Genomic DNA, 16,058 nt, shown 5'->3' on the forward strand with positions numbered 1-16,058 from the left:
CATTTAGAAACCTTCATTAGTGCTATGTGTCTGGGCCTAGGCCTAATTAAGCTGCTTGCAATGGCGCACGTGGCTGGGAGCCAGGAGAAAAGGTCAGGTCGAGTCGAGGGGGCAGCTAATCAAATTGCTGCGTGAAACAGCACATGGTTTTCAGTAGTCTCCAGTGGTGTCCCAAACGGCTCAGCTCTGGCTCCTCCTTAAAGTAAGGAATGGTGCAGACAAGGAGAGAACAGATGAAATCAGCTGGTTTATAGCAGGCAGCCCTTTAGTGGACAGGAGATTGTGTTTATGGTACACACACACTTCAGAACACTCACACTGAGGTCATTGACCGCACCGTTGCCTTCATTGGTTTCAAGGGAAGCATGCTAGTTAGGCAAATACTTGAGCTTGGTAATTGTTCCATTTCACTTGCCCAGAAGGATAGCAACGCACACAGATGATTGCCTGGTTCTAGAGTAGGGTAGGGGAACTCAAGACAGTGAATGCTCCTTGCAAGGGGGGTGAAATACTCTGTACAGCCTTCTACCTTGTCCTTGCTGTTCTCTGTATTGCAACAGGCATCACCGAGTACTAAATGTTCCCTTTCACTTCTCAGTGTAGAGTTGAAATGGCTGAGTTCCCGTGGAAGACTGAACTTTCAGGAAGTCAACGGCATAAAGGCACAAATAGCATCACGGATATCTAGAATTCCTCCTGTTAACTTTGGAAGTGCACCCCAAGGCATTGCTGCCCAAAAGGAACTATTCACCTGTGTCAGAATGAAATGTTTTAGTGGAGTTTAGCAAGGGCTGTAGGAGTTTGCAGCCTTCTGCTCAGTGAGATATTGGGGTTTCAACCAACTGATTAGTCAAGTAGCTTTCTAAATGCCACAGTCCCCACTGAGAGACTTAGGTAAGGAACAGACTATATAAAAATATTATGGAGAAAGTACATTTTTTCTTAAAGGAGGAAGAGTTTCATAGGTTCTTCCACACCACCCAGGAAACTCTAGTGTAGTGTTCCCCGGCACATGCATCATGTTGCAAGGGGGCACGCTGACTTGTGCTGCCAGTGAATTAAAGCATTATATTCTTTATCACCAGCAGACCAAGTTACCCCAATGTCTCATTGAATAGAAAGGCCCTAACTTCTGCAGCCCTCAGTATCGCATTCCGGGCCAAGGAAAGTAAAGGTAACTGAGATGGGCTCATTTAAACTCATGGTTTTGAGAGTAAATGGAACTAGAGTGGATGCAGTTACTAGTTCTTCTACCAAAGGGAGTTCCAAACTGCCTTTCAGTGTTCAGGGAACGTCTGACCCCGCCAATAAAAGACTTGTTAGTTAACTCAGGTTCAAACAACAGTAAGGACACAGAAGCTTAGGTTCAATCCCAGCCTCACCTGTAGGCTCTCTCTCAAGTGGAGTTCAACAGAGCTGCTGTATATTCACTGCTATTCTTCACACACACGTTAGATATTGCAAGTTCAGAACACTTGTTTTGCACAGTGTAGACCCCTTGAGTCATTGTTCGTAGTCTAAAAATGCCAGGGTAAGGGTTTACGCTTCAATTTACACAGCAAGTCATGAACAGAGGCCTTAGGTAATTAAAGACAAAATGTGAAGCTGGCAACACCAGCAATGTCAATGGCAAATTCGAAAAAAACCTGTTCTTTAGCTCAGAATGGGATGAATATCAAAGCCATATGCACAGTGGCTTGATTTGGCACTATCATTGTGGCAGATGTGCCAACTTAGCTAATACTTCTCAAGTGATTAACACTGATAGAACTCCCTCAGCCTCCTAATTCATTCGTGTTAAGGCCTCAGCTACTGACACAGCTAGATCCCTTGCAGCACTTATAAAGATCAACATTGCTTTTAAACTCCAATCTGGCAGAGATGCTTATCAGCATCCACAGGAGCATCATGAGACTAATTTATCTACCTACGGTTTTTCTATAGTGTTCATCACCATAGTCAAAAGATGATTAATAGTAGTTATTGTTCAATTTAGTACTTCTAGTGGTTTATGGAGTCAGGACATCTAGCTTTTAGATCTGCCTCTACCATGCCTTTGCTCTGTGCCTCAGTTTCCCCACCTGTAAAACAGAGCAAAGCTTATTCCCCTTGACGAAGTGCTCTGCAATGTACAGATGAGTGACAATTTTCATGCTTGGCACTTCTTAAGCGAAAATTCCTGTTTTTCTGGTCAAATGCTTCATAGTCTTTCCATTTTTGTCATTTTAAAAGCAGTTGAACGTTCACCTCCAGGACCTTGCAAGGGACTCCCAGAAGAAAGCTTCCTTAGGCTTGTAATTGAAACAAGAGGCAGCAACAATCTTCGAATACATTGGTTTTGGCTGCCATCCATCTTTAAGCCTGCACACAAAATTGGATTAAAAAATCCAGGCCTGACAGAGAGGGGTTGCCAGCAGTTATGTATCCTGTTTGAATGAGTCATTGCACTGTCTCTCACAAAGCAGCCTGCACACAAGAAGTGATGCTTATTAGCAAAATGATGAGTGCCCATGTTAACCGTTTGTCTGTCGTTGTGTTTCTCTGCAGCTTGAAAGCTATCCTGGTGGGGACGCCTCCGAACAACACAGTAGATCTCTCTGGCATCTCTCTGACACTGAAGGATTTGGACCGCATCATCGCATACCTCCAGCACAGCTCAGAGCACATTGACAATGTGGAGCTGTGCTTCACAGAGCTGACTGACGAGATGTTCCTTCACCTTCTGCCCATCCTCAGTGCCCTGCCTCACCTCACCACACTCTCCCTGAATGGCAACAGGCTCACCAAAGCAATCCTTCGGGACCTGACAGAAACACTGAAAGACCCCAAGAAGTTCTCCAGCGTGACATGGATTGATCTGGGCAACAACGTGGATATCTTTTCTTTGCCGCAGCCCTTTTTGGTCAGCCTCAAGAAACGATGTCCCAAGCAAGGCAACCTGCCAACCATTCTGGAGTTCGGGGAGGGCCAGATGAGTGACTTGGAAAGCCAAGAGGGCCTGGCGGAGAGTCAAGAGGATCTGTGCTCAGCCGACGAAGATGAAAACCAACCTGACAAGATCAACAATGCAGGCACCGGACGGCTGATGACAGAGAGAACAATTGAGATTGGGACGCTGACAAATAAATGTGACTCTGAGCAGGAACCTGCTTGTGAGGCAGCTCAGACATGATGTTCAGCTGTGTGTCAGGTGGCTGGATACTTTGAAAAGAGACACTTTAAAACTGACACCTCACCTATGAAGGTTCTTATTAAGTGTTGATTTACATGTTCAGATGTCTACACAATCAATGCTTTGAGACTTTAGACTGTTGCCTCAGTTTCCTCTCATCATATGAATGTCAACCGATTTCGTTTCATAGAGAATATAAAAATGTGATCAAGTTGTATACTTACCTTTTATAAAGCTGGCCACATATTTTTAAACATTAGCAAGGAGCTGTGCTTTTTATCTCTCTCTCTCACAAAAATTAAAAATAAAATCTATATCGCCAAGGTATTGTAATGCCAGTTCCTTAAATAGCACAAAAGGAGAAGAAAACAGCAAACAGAATTTGCAAGAGGTCTCTGTTTTGAGACGAAATCATTCTTACTGAATCTAGCAAAATCTTGGTTTTAAAGTTCTCTCTCTTGTAAACTATGGGTAAATGGCTGCCACCCTAAGGAAGACTCTTGCGGAGACCAAATTAAACCTATCCCACTCTGAATTCAAACACATTGAAGAGTAGCATCCTTGGTCAGTGACAAAACAGCCAGGGAATATTTCCCTGCACCAGCCAATAAGGATGAAATTCACCTCCTGTGCAGAGGGGTCAGCACAAGGAGAATGTGCCCCGTAGGACTTGTTTTAATTGGCATATAGTTGTTGGACTGGGCATATGTACAGAGCTGAATTTCCACTGCAAATTCTTGCTCCTTACCACCACCCTTTGGAATCTAGAAAGGCTGTCTCAGGGCTGGTCTACACTACAGGGAAAAAAAATAAAATAAAATAAAAAAAAAAAATCGATCTTAGATACGCAACTTCAGCTATGTGAATAACGTAGCTGAAGTCGAATATCTAAGATCGGATTACTCACCCATCCTCACTGCGCGGGATTGATGTCCGCGGCTCCCCCTGTCGATTCCGGAACTTTGTTGGGGTCGGAGGAGTTCCGGAATCGATATAAGCGCGCTCGGGGATCGATATATCGCGTCTAGATGAGACGCGATATATCGATCCCCGAGCAATCGATTGTAACCCGCCGGTACGGCGGGTAGTGTAGACATAGCCTCACTCTCTGGCCTCACAGGAGTTGGAGCAGCAAGATGTCCAGTATGAGAGCACATTTGGTGCTAGAGTTGGGCTACCACTCCCCCTACTGTAAATAACTCCATTGCTTTCAGTGAAGTTACTTGGAGTTTACCTCCCTGTAACTGAGAGCAGAAGTTGGGACCATCTGCAAAGTTTGAATTCGACAGTTTGTTTCAGGCCCATCTCTGATACATGTAAAAGAGACAGAGCTGTTCCTAACAAGTATTTATTACAATATGGAATGTTTATAGAAGAAAAATGAACAAACGTTTTCCTGGGGAAATTTTTTAATACACTGCCATTCTGGGGTGGCCAGGCACAAGCCAACTGAAGACCCATAAGGTCTGTGCCGGTCTTTTAAGTTACTTGACTGTCCTACTCCCAATGACCAGAAGTGCTTTGTTTCTGGTATTTTTAGAAGAGAAACGGTTTTCAATTTCTGATAGCAAATGGAGATGGGACCTGCACTACTGGCTTTGCACCTGGATCCTGTCTTCCCCAAAGTTCAGGGAGGGTTGGAGCTGGAATTTGCAGGGAGACTCATCTTTCTAGAGCATTTCAGTACATTTAAAGGACCAAACCTGATTTCCCGGCATGAAATGTAGCTATATGGCTTTCTGTTTGCGTCCTGTTCTTTGAATAGCTTTACAGCATCATCTCCTTGGCTCAGGTGTGAGTGACAACTCTTCTGGCTTCATCTACAGGTACAGACACATTCAGAGAATTTTCAAACTTCCCTTTGGCACTAGCCCCATAACATTGCTACACTCCCAATCTGCTTCCCTTCCACATGCAAGAAAATACTTTATAAGAGATTCTGCTACTTGTTTAAATACAGCTGGCAAAATTCATTCCGATTTGCATGTATCTAACATTGTTTTTCTAACTGCTCATTCTTTTCACCAGGCATAAAAACTTTGCAGTGAATAAACTTTTTCTGTTTGCAGTAAAGGATCTATCCATAATCAAAATAAAATGACAGTGTTTAATAGAGACCTTGTCTTGAGTTTCCATTTATTACAGGCTTCACCCTACTGGGACCACAGTTCACAGCAGCAAAGCCCAGAATAGCTGCCTCACTGGAAAATCTTTCCCTTTCAAGATACATGGGTAGGTGCTTTATGAATGCAGATCACAGATACTACAGTATTTCTCCACTAAACAAATGGTAGGCACATACCTCACTTAACAATAATACTTCTGGGCTGATTCTGCTCTCTCACATGGGATTTATACTGTTGTAAATCTACTGACACCCGCGTAAGAGCCCAACTGGACTCTTTGCACTGCCTGCCCATTGGCAAAGCGCCACATCTCGTTTGAACGTGAAATGAGAATACGTCTCTAAGATACAGAAAAGCACCTTCATCGTCACGGGAGTTGCGCTTACTTATGTCACTGCTGCATTTGGCCCAGAGTGGTGCTTACTTCACAAGACCACCATGCTGCTGCTGCCAACAGGGGAAGGTTCATCAAGCGTTAGCAAATTCTGACCCAACACTGGCGAGAACCTTCCTTGTGACAGTGGCAGTGTGGTAATCTAGCCTCCCAGTCCCAGGCCTGGACTTTAGCGTCCACAATCTGGTCCTGTCCCAAACGTGGACTTTTGCGTCCAAAAGTCTGGGGGCTTACCTGAAACTCCCCCAAGCTCACTACCAGCTTGGGTATTTGGGCTGCCACCAGGTCAGGAATTTAATTAGAGAGCCTGACCCCCCTCTTTCCTCTCTCTGGTGTCCCCAACCCTTCCTGGAGGACATCCAGATTCCAACTCCCTTGGAAGGCTAAAGCAGGGCGAAAAAATCCCTTCTCCGCGCCTCCTCCCAGGCTTGCTCTTGGCGAGCCTGCGAGTAATCAAGAAACCGTTCTCTGCGTCCCAAGAGATACGCGTTCTTAACTCTCAGTGACAATTGGAGATGTCAAGAATGCCCAACAGCCTTGGCTTGCCTTCCCGCGCTCCAGTCTGGCGCGTTGAGAGAACAGGTACCGTAAACAGAGGCGTTCAACTTTCCTCTGCCTTACTAAAATGAAGCTTCCATCAAGTTTAAAAGAAAAAGGTATATAAAAAAGAAAGAAATAGTAAAACAATAATCTTGCATAAAAAAATCAATACAGGCTCTGCTTATAAGAAGAATGTAAGAAACAGTCTGATTAAAAGATAGCCCAATTAAACCAGTCCAACAAATCAACATACATGTGAAACACCACCAAACGATCATGCAATTAGCCGATCTACCTTGGCTCCTATTGTCTCAGTCAGATGTTTATAAAGTATTAAGAGAGAGTTAGGAGGAAACTGTTTACTTCATAGCCCAGAAACAAAAAGACGCGGCGTAATACAAATTCCCTTGCAACCGGACTTTAAACATCCAGTTCTCTGATTGGTCCTCTGGTCAGGTGTTTGGTTACCCTTTCCAGGTAAAAGAAACTTAACCCTTACCTTACCTATCTATTTATGACAGGCAGGTTGCGGGTGTTAAATGTATACAACATTTCAGGCCCTGTAAGAGCGAGGGAGTGGTTTGTGTCAGTCCCCTGAAGACAGGGCTTCCCCAGGCAGCAAGATTTCTAGTCCTAACGTTAAAGGCAGAGAAAGCAGTGCCAGTAAGAGACAGTGCAAGACTCCCCTAGCATGATTTCAGAAGTGCTCATGGCCCCAAGCCCCTTGTGTCTCTCGTGAGCCTACCAGTGCAGTTTTTCGCTGTGGTTTGTGCAGTCAGTTGCCTGTTTTGATTCTACGGCCTAGACGCTTTCATTCTAAAAGGATAAATAATATAATATGCATATGCAGCCTTTATGCAACTAAACAATGACAGAGTATAAACTGGTGCAAAACCAGTCCAGAACTTGGAAGCAGCCCAGGAAATGTGAACTGCCCATTCACGCTACTGCATTAACTCTAAACCGTAACACTAACAGCATAGGAGCCACGTTTTCAGGGCATTTACATGAGCAATATACTGTAGGTACACATGCACGTGGAGCTGGGATTCCCAGCTCAAGGAGACACACTCGTGCTGGCTAAACACACTGAGACTAGAGTGCAGCTGTGGCAGTGCAAGCAGGGGGATGGGCTAGCCAGCCTGCGTGTGTCTCGGACAGGTACAGCCTCAGGGACCACTAGCTCGAGCAAGTTTCCTTGAGCTGGGCTGCACCACCCCCAACCCCGCCCATTACTACAATGCTGTGCCAATGGGATCGTTGTGCACACACAAACAGCATTGCTCCTTGACGTATCGTGCACACCAGAGCAATCTTACTTATGAGAATGCTGGTTTCCACATAAGGGCCATAGTCCCTCCTTGATCTTTGTGCAAGTCGCCCCTTGTTACTGGCAGAGGAGTTGATGGGGAGCGACGCTACTGTATAGCCTGTGTTCACAGGCTTGATCACAACTGAACTGGCATTTGGCTCCCCCCCAGCCAAGATTCAGCAAGCTCAGCTGACGACAGAAACTCTCCGGGGTAGTGATACTTGGCTCTAGCACTCTGCTGACGCACAGCACTATGTGGACAATAAATGCATGCTAGGTGCCAGCAAACAAAATAGCTGTATTTGCAGCCATGGTAGGATGTCTATTTGCACCTCACTTACACTGAGGTATAGCCAGAGGTGCACCAGCGTAACACCAGGATTTGGCACGGGTTTCAGAGGCCCTTTAGTCTGAGCTTGCCCATTTCACTCTAATGGCATAGAGGGCAGCATTCCAACTGACTTACACACCAGAGAGATCAGGCCCAGCACAGCTGGGTGTGGTTTTCTTTTAAAACCCAAACAGAATCCTAGCCTTTTGCGGTCAACAAGTCCTGTTTACGTTGGCTGTGCTGTAGTTGCTGCTATTGAAATGGAGCTGGTGTATCAGGGCTCAGCAGGTCTGCTTGTAAAGCGTTCCAGCACAGAGCTTTGAGCAAACACACACTAATTATAACAATCCTAGGAACAAACACCTACAGAGTAAGCCTGCCACCCAGGTAAACTTTCTTACTTCCCATATCACAGTGAACAGGTGCTGGGTTATCTGTCCACACAGCCTTTTACAATTCAGATTGCTTGCATAGCAGTACACTTCTGCCTTCAAGGGGACAATAGCATCTTTGTACAGCATATAATGAAGCTTCCAGGACGTATCACACACATCGCTGAGTCAGTCCTCCTTTCTCTCGGACTGAACCCAAACATATTTGCAAGGGAAAACACAGCAGAAAGAAAATCTGTGCAAGGAAATGCAGGCAGGGCTGGCTTCAGGCACCAGCACAGCAAGCAGGTGGGGGGGCGGGCGCTAACGGAAAGGGGAGGCACGTCCGGGTCTTCGGTGGCGGGTCCATCCATCTCTCTCGGAGGGAAGGGCCTGCCGCCGAATTGCTGTTGAAGAATATAATGAAGCGGCGGCGGTAGAGCTGCCCCTGAAGTGCCGCCGATTGGGGCAGCAAAAACGCTGGAACCGGCCCTGGAGGCAGGGCTTGTTTCTAAGCTGTAAGGCTGGGGGTTAGGAGAGATGGGTTCTACCTTGAGCAAGTCACTGCTCCGTGCCTCAGTTTCACCCTCTGTGAAATGAGGGTGCAACCAGCTCTTTCACAATGGTAGGCTAGAGCTCAGGGTAAAATTTTCAGAAGTGCCTAACTCAGGACCTGTCCACACTACCAAGGCTGCACCAATATAGCTGTAGCTGCAGCGCCCCCTAGTGGCAATGCAGTGTAAGCCAACAAAAGGAGTTCTCAGGCCAGTATATTTCCACCCCAACCCCAGATGTTATTAGCTATGCCAATGAACACTGCTGGCAGCATGGGGCATTCCTCTCTATCCCCCGACCCTGCTGGCATAGCTACGTCAGCTAGAGGCTGCGATTTCTTTTCCCCCATGCCCAAGATAAAGTTGTGACCAGCGGCAGACGGGGGAGACTCCCAGTAGCCCTTAGGGTTAAATAACTTAATTCATCACTGAAATGCAGTCGCTTCTAGTGAAGAATGTTGCAGCTGTCTTAGAGCAGCCTAAACACAAGACACCCAAGTAGTTCATAGCTCATTCAAGTGACAGAAGGAATATCACTTACGCAGACTAATTAGAGATTTTTTTTGATGAGCACTCAGGAAATATGGCTCTCTGTTAAAGCAGAGTACAGAGAGAGTTAATAAGGGCATAGTGCCATATAACCCTCAAAAGATAAACACTGTGTTCCAGAAGCATCGCTGCCCCTGCTGTGTTCCTAACGTGCATTCGAATTTTCTGCCAGTTCCTATTTTTTAATATTAGCCCAGCTTGTGTATCACTTTCAGTATTCTTAGTTATCAGACAAACTGCTGGAGAGAAGCAACATGGAAAAGGAGATAAGGTATCTGCTGTGGAGAAGGAAAAATTGCTCCTGGCAGGAATTGTGAAATGCGGTATTATCGCAGCTTGGCACGAGGACAGCCAGAGGCAGCACGCATACCCAACAGCAAGGAGCTCAAGCCACTTCCTAGAGATTTTAAGACAAACATTGGGTCTGCTTGGTTTGACACCAAACAGGTAGGACCTGACTCTCCTCAGATGGTATGCCTTGAGCTCCCCTGGAGAGGGTGGAGTTACGTGAACTGGAGAAAAGGAACAGGCTAGTTTTCCACTAGGGAAGGAAAAGTAGCTCAGTAGAGGAGATTCATCGGGGTTATTTTATATGAAAACACTGCCTTATTCCTGTGTGAGTGGACCATGGAATTGAAGTGATCAATGTCCTGGCCCTGTCAGCTGGGCTAGAAGTGAGGTGGCAAAGGGGACATGCATACATCTAGGAACAAAAGGTAGTGGGGAAGACAGACAGTTTGTGCTCACTCAAATGTGAGAGAGTATTCAGGCAGATTGAGAGAGAGCGCGAGCGAGCGCTAGATTTTGACACAGATCCAAGACACTGGGTGTTACTGGAAAGTTCATTACAATATATCCAAAGGCAATCGAGTTTATTTAACATTTTGATTAAGTATGGTCTTTTATTTTGCTACAGAAGATTCATAGTGCATTGCACTCCTCCATGTAAATTCTCTCTGTGTCTCAGCAATGGCCAAATGATGCCTCTAAATTCCCTGTTCAAAGGGCTCCTTGCTGGCTCAGGGTTTTGCAACAACAGTCAGAATCCATTTATGGCCACAAGTGCCCATGATCGATCTCGTCTCTATCCCAGGCATTTGGGCATTTTTGTTTCATGATCACTTGCTGTCTCTTTTAAAGGTGTTTTACCCCGGCTGGGGTAAGGGGGTGAGTTAACTTACAAATCAGCACAACACTAAAATCTCGCAAGACCCTACTGGCGCACATGCAGAATAGAATAATATCCACCCATTTAGTCCAGGGGTAGGCAACCTATGGCACAGGTGCCGAAGGCGGCACGCGAGCTGATTTTCTGTGGCACTCACACTGCCCGGGTCCTGGCCACTGGTCTGGGGGACTCTGCATTTTAATTTAATTTTAAATGACACTTCTTAAACATTTTAAAAACCTTATTTACTTTACATACAACAATAGTTTAGTTATATATTATAGACTTATAGAAAGAGATCTTCTAAGAACCTTAAAATGTATTACTGGCACGTGAAACCTTAAATTAGAGTGAATAAATGAGAACTTGGCACACCACACCCCTGAGCTAACATTTCTGCCCACTCTTTCCCTTACCCGCTCATGGCCAATGAGAAAGGGAGAGCGCTCCCAGACTCCATGTTGGGACCCCATGATCTACTCCATCCCTCTGCTGTCTCACTGGTCCCTTTAGTCACTGTTTTAGAGTCTCCTCCTCCATGATTTCCCTCGTGCTATGCACAGACAAGACTCATCAATGCAAATAAAAGGCAGGGCAGACTAGATGAATGACTGGTCATTGCTATGCTTAAAAACCTATGGAGGTACCTCTGTGGAAGTAGCTCATCCTCCTTCCCTCTGCAGCCACGAATGGGTGCTGGCTCTGCCAGTTTCTGGTGCTGCTGGTGGCTGAGAGAATGGAGTTCAGCTGAGCGGCTTGGCTTCAGGGCTTGCTCGCTTTCATTAAAAGCATGGATCCTGTTCAATTTTCCCACAGGACTCAGTAATGCCCTCTCTCCCCAGCTCCTATGAGGAACAGCAGCAGCTCTGCAAAGCTGTTCTGTGAGTTGATGTGTTTTGCAGGGAATGTGAAGTGGGCAGAGGTCTCTGCCCCCCATTACAGAGCATGCCCAAGGGTCCTCTGGATCACTCCTCACTACAGAAATGCCTATTTAACAGCCTGAGCAGAGGACTATTAGCCAGAAACTCCCCTGTTCTATTCTCATCATTGACACTGACTCCACCTGCAGCTTTGGCAAACTATAGGGACTCCATGGCCACTCAGTACTTCATTGTTATTATGCCACATAGTGTGGCCATCCGGGGCTCCAGACCCATACTCAGAAATAGAATTCAACTGCCCAGCAGTTTTCCAAGCATGAGCCATGAGCACTTGACCCTACTGCTCCTAGCTAACTGAGTACTGCATTAAGGGGTTTATCTTCTGTTAGCTGCAACTACTAGGGTCTCATCCAAAGTCCACTGAGGTAAATGGAAAGACTCCCAATGATTTCAACCGGCTTTGGATCAGGCCTCTAGCCAGCAGCAGTCCAATATACTTGAGCAGGTATAGCATTCCCATCAGACGTCACCTCCCAGTCCCACACTACACCATCACTTGGGCTCTCCCTCAGTTCTCCTTCTCTGTGAGATGGGGATAACACTGTCTACCTTCTCCCCACGGCTGTGTTGGGGATTAGCTGGTAAGTTGTTTTGAAGCTCTGACAATGAAAAGCGTCGAAGCAGCATTGCTGAACCCAGACTGCTCTTCTCTTTTGCTGCCTTCCTGGTCTCTCTGTCTGCTAGTTCTTCTCTCAGCTGAGGCCTCCCAGGTCTCTGTCGGCCTTTGCTTCATTCCTCGCCTTTCACATCGTAAGACTATCCCTCCCATCCACTCTGTTTCATACTCCAATGCTCACACTCTCCCTTCCCATGCCAGAGCAAAAAGCAGGCTAGCTGCTTACAGTATGAAGCAATGCGACAGACTACCCAGAGGATGGGTCTCAGCATGAAAGGAGAGATCTTTGTGTATAGGATACAGGGGTAGAGCCCTACTGGTAACTAAAGTTAGTCAAAAAATGCCCAACCAAGTGACTGAACCAAAACCCATTTCTCCCTCTGACTTCAAGGGGCTTTGGATCAAGCCCTAAACCCATTCCCCCAAAGGGTATTGAGAAGCCTTACACAAATCCTGCCTTCCTTCTGGGGCTCTCTCATCTCAAAAATGAGAAACACAATTAGCCAGATTCTCAGTTGGGGTAGACATCAATGGAGCCACCTCTATTTGCATCAGCTGAAGGCCTGACCCGCTCTCCCACCACATCCTGTGATAAGCACAATATTGAAGGGCAGATTATAGGGCTGACTAAAACATTCCAGAATGGTTTAAGTCTTGCGGTTCCCTAGCTGGTTCAGACACATCTTTGGTTAAACAAATGCAGCTGGGTCCTTCAGCTGGGGGTGAAGGACTGACAGTCAATAGCTTTAGGGAAAGGCTACTAGGAAATCAAAATGGGATCCTTGAGATCAGAGCAGGCTGCTTTCTAAGCCCTCTTTCTGCAGAGCTGTAGGATTGACAGGCAGTTTAAAGCTAAGCCAAGAAGGTAAAAAAAAAACAACCCAGACTTCTCTGGCTCTGCTCAGAATGATAAAACGACTGAAAGAGCAAAGCCCTGGAAGAAACTCTCAGCTGGACTGTCTGATTTCTTGGCAGGCAACACCACAAATAAAATAAAATCCTTTTGATGAATGTGGCAGAGGTCCAGGAGCAGCATTGGGCCATGAGTCTTGCAATAAAATAGCAGTGTCAGATCAAACATCCTTCTTCACAGCAGCTTTAGTTAGGCGTCTCTCACCGTCTTCCTCCTTGACTCTGCTCCTCTCACCTCTTAGAGCTGCTGAATTATTATACACTTTCCAGTCTCTCTTGACCTTGCTTAGATAGTTCACAATTCAGTCTTAAAATACAGGAAACTGCAGTTCCTTTTTCTATCTCAGATACTTCCTCTGCCCCTCATTACTATGGTGCCTCAGCACCACACAGTCTGTAACGTACTTATCTCCACAACACCCTGTGAGGTAGGCCAGTCCTGTTTTACGGATGTGGAATTGAGGCCCAGAGCAACCATCCCTTGCCCAAAGTCCTGCTGGAAGTCTGAGGTAATGTAGGGATTTGAACCCAGGTTTCCCTAGTCCCAGGCCTTAATCATTAGACCATCCTTCCTGCTTGGATTTAAAGTCTTGTATACGATTACAGATTTCATGGGTTAACTCACTGCTTCACTATATATTTGTACAGCATCTACACAACTGGGCCTCCGTCTCAGTTTAGGGTGCAGCTGGGGTGTCTAGGGCTGCAATACAAAGAAATAAAAAGATACTTTGCATTTATTTAAACACCTTTATGAAAGGGTGGGAGGGGCAAGCATAGGCTAATGCACAGGGCTTAACCACAAGACTCTTGGGTTCTATTCCCTGCTCTGCCACAAATTTGCTGTGCAACATGGAGCACTTATCTCCACATCGGTTTTCTCCATCTGCAATATGGGGATAATAAAGCCCAGCAGCGGTCAGTCCCGAAGGAGGGCACCCACAGCATCCTCAACGCTATATGGGGACATTGGATTAATACTGAATCAAGAGAGAAAAGAGTAAGTACACCATATTGCTCCACCAGTATCTCTCATGGAGGTCAACCACACAAACACTGACAGATCTGACCTCAAACTGCTTAGTATACAAGGTCAGGCAACAGGATTAAAGCAAAAATGGAAAAAGCTCCAAAAGGAGACCAGGGCATTTTTCTTAAGCCTTGTCTATGCACAAAAATTGTACACTGACTACATCCATACCGGGAGTGGGGATTTTATCAGCATAAAGGGGCCTTTACAGCAGAATAACTATGTCCACACATGGGGTTGTACCAAATTTAGTTATTTTAGTAAAAAAATCATAGCCCTAGCTGTGTGTATAAATAGACCAGTCTGAAAACTGTTTGGAAACAAGGCGTTATTAGTTTATCGGCTTCCTTTTGCTCACAACATGGATTAAGTTAATTAGCTAGTCGATTCTCTGGGAAACAATTATGTCTGTTCTGTGGTATCAGTATGGAAGGAGCGTGGTTTTGAAGATAGCGGAGCATTTCCTTTTGCGGTTTGTCATCCAGAAAACAACAACAACAAGTCAGATTATGTAGCAGGCTGAGAATTTTTGAATATTTGGGTCCTGTGATTTGCAATAGCTTTGAGAGAGCGATTCCAGTACAGAAAATCACTGCTTTCAGAATATGAAAGTTAAAGTGGATTGAGGTCATTTATTGTGTAGAAGAGAGAAGAACTCCCCCTCACACACCCCGAAAACATCTAATAAAATAAAAGGCACCATAATAAATCTGAGTATAATGTGGTTAGTTATCTCAACCAACTGTAAGGCTGTGCATGAGCAGGAGAGAAATAATTCTACAGGAAAAAAAAAAAAGATCCCTTCAGCAGTGAGAATGTAATTGGAATTCTCTCTGTGCACTCCCTCTGAAGAATCAACTCTAAGGGAATTAAAACCAGTAGACAAGGAATTATGAAGACATTAAATAAAAAAAGTTTGCTGCTGTAAACCCCAAAGGACTCATTTCAATAGGATTCCTCAGGGTAGGGTTTGCAAAACTGGGCCATTTTTTTTCCTGCATGTTAAGATGTGTTTAAAATAAGGGTTAAATTTCTGGGAGACTAGGAGCAGTAAGGAAGTGAGAGCTGGCAATGGTAGTTATGAAAACACAAGTTATTCATAAAAAAAAAAAAAAAAAGGTCCAGATTAAGGAGGCGCTGACCCCAAATGGCCAAATGAAGCCGGGATGGAAATGAACATGGTCAGACCAGACACATTGACAAAGTTACTGAAGCTCAGAAAGTGCAAGTGTGATGTGGAAATGGGCGAATATAAAAAAGGTTCAGGGAGACCTGGTGGGTGTGGGTGTGCTGGGGAAGTGAAATACTTCTCAGAAATAACTTCTTCCCTCCCTGCTGCAAGGTAAGCGATGAAATAAAATGTGAGGGGGATGAGGGTTGGGAAGGAGGAGGAGAAAAGCCATACCACACTAATCCAATGGGATTGATTTTGCATCCTAGTGTGAGTGTCCCACTCTGGATTTTAAATACAAATAGTTGCTGTTAATGTATTGCAGAAGCATCTAGCTGCCACAACGGAAATTTTTTGTGCTGGTCCCCATGCAAAGTAAGAAAAAGCTCCTGCCCCAAAGGACTTATAATCAAAACAGACAGAGAAGACACATGAAATAATATTCCCATTTTACAGATGAGGGACTGAACCATCGAAAGATTAAGGGAATATTTTTTAAAATCACCTAAGTGATTTAGCAGCCTACAGCCTAGTGAAAGTCAATGCAACTTAGGGTATAACTTTTAAAAGCACCTAAGTGACCTGTCAAGGGTCTCTCAGACCCTGTGCAAAGACAGGAACTGAACACAGATCATCTTAGTATCAGCCCTGTGCTTCCTCCCTTCTTGCCCATTTTATTACAAGGAGGCAGGACACTGGACTGCTCCTCATTACAAATGCTATTACTGTTCCTACACTTATCCAGAGCTTAGTGAAATTCAGATAAAACATTTGAGTCTATGCCCATCTGGAACAGACATAGTGGGCTCTTTCCAGCCATTTGGCATTCAATTCTAAAGGACAAATAGCAAAATAGATTTAACATCCACCG

The 16,058-nt window shown here is 45.2% G+C and overlaps 1 protein-coding gene and 1 long non-coding RNA gene across 3 annotated transcripts in view; one reads left to right on the forward strand and one right to left on the reverse strand.

Annotated features, from left to right (window-relative positions):
* Positions 1 to 5,286, forward strand: part of LRRC75A (leucine rich repeat containing 75A) — a 181,524-nt gene extending 176,238 nt beyond the window's left edge. Inside the window, exon 5 of one of the 2 annotated variants that reach the window (XM_032774453.2) lies at positions 2,548 to 5,286. In XM_032774453.2, the coding sequence (XP_032630344.1) occupies positions 2,548 to 3,172 (625 nt within the window). In that variant the 3' untranslated portion in view covers positions 3,173 to 5,286. The remainder of the gene's footprint in view (positions 1 to 2,547) is intronic. The other variant, XM_075059533.1, reaches the window with a different exon arrangement.
* Positions 1 to 16,058, reverse strand: part of LOC142045786 (uncharacterized) — an 82,198-nt gene that overhangs the window by 46,435 nt on the left and 19,705 nt on the right. The window lies entirely within an intron of this gene.

This window comes from Chelonoidis abingdonii, chromosome 20 (assembly GCF_003597395.2).
Source record: "Chelonoidis abingdonii isolate Lonesome George chromosome 20, CheloAbing_2.0, whole genome shotgun sequence".
Lineage (NCBI taxonomy): Eukaryota > Metazoa > Chordata > Testudines > Testudinidae > Chelonoidis > Chelonoidis abingdonii.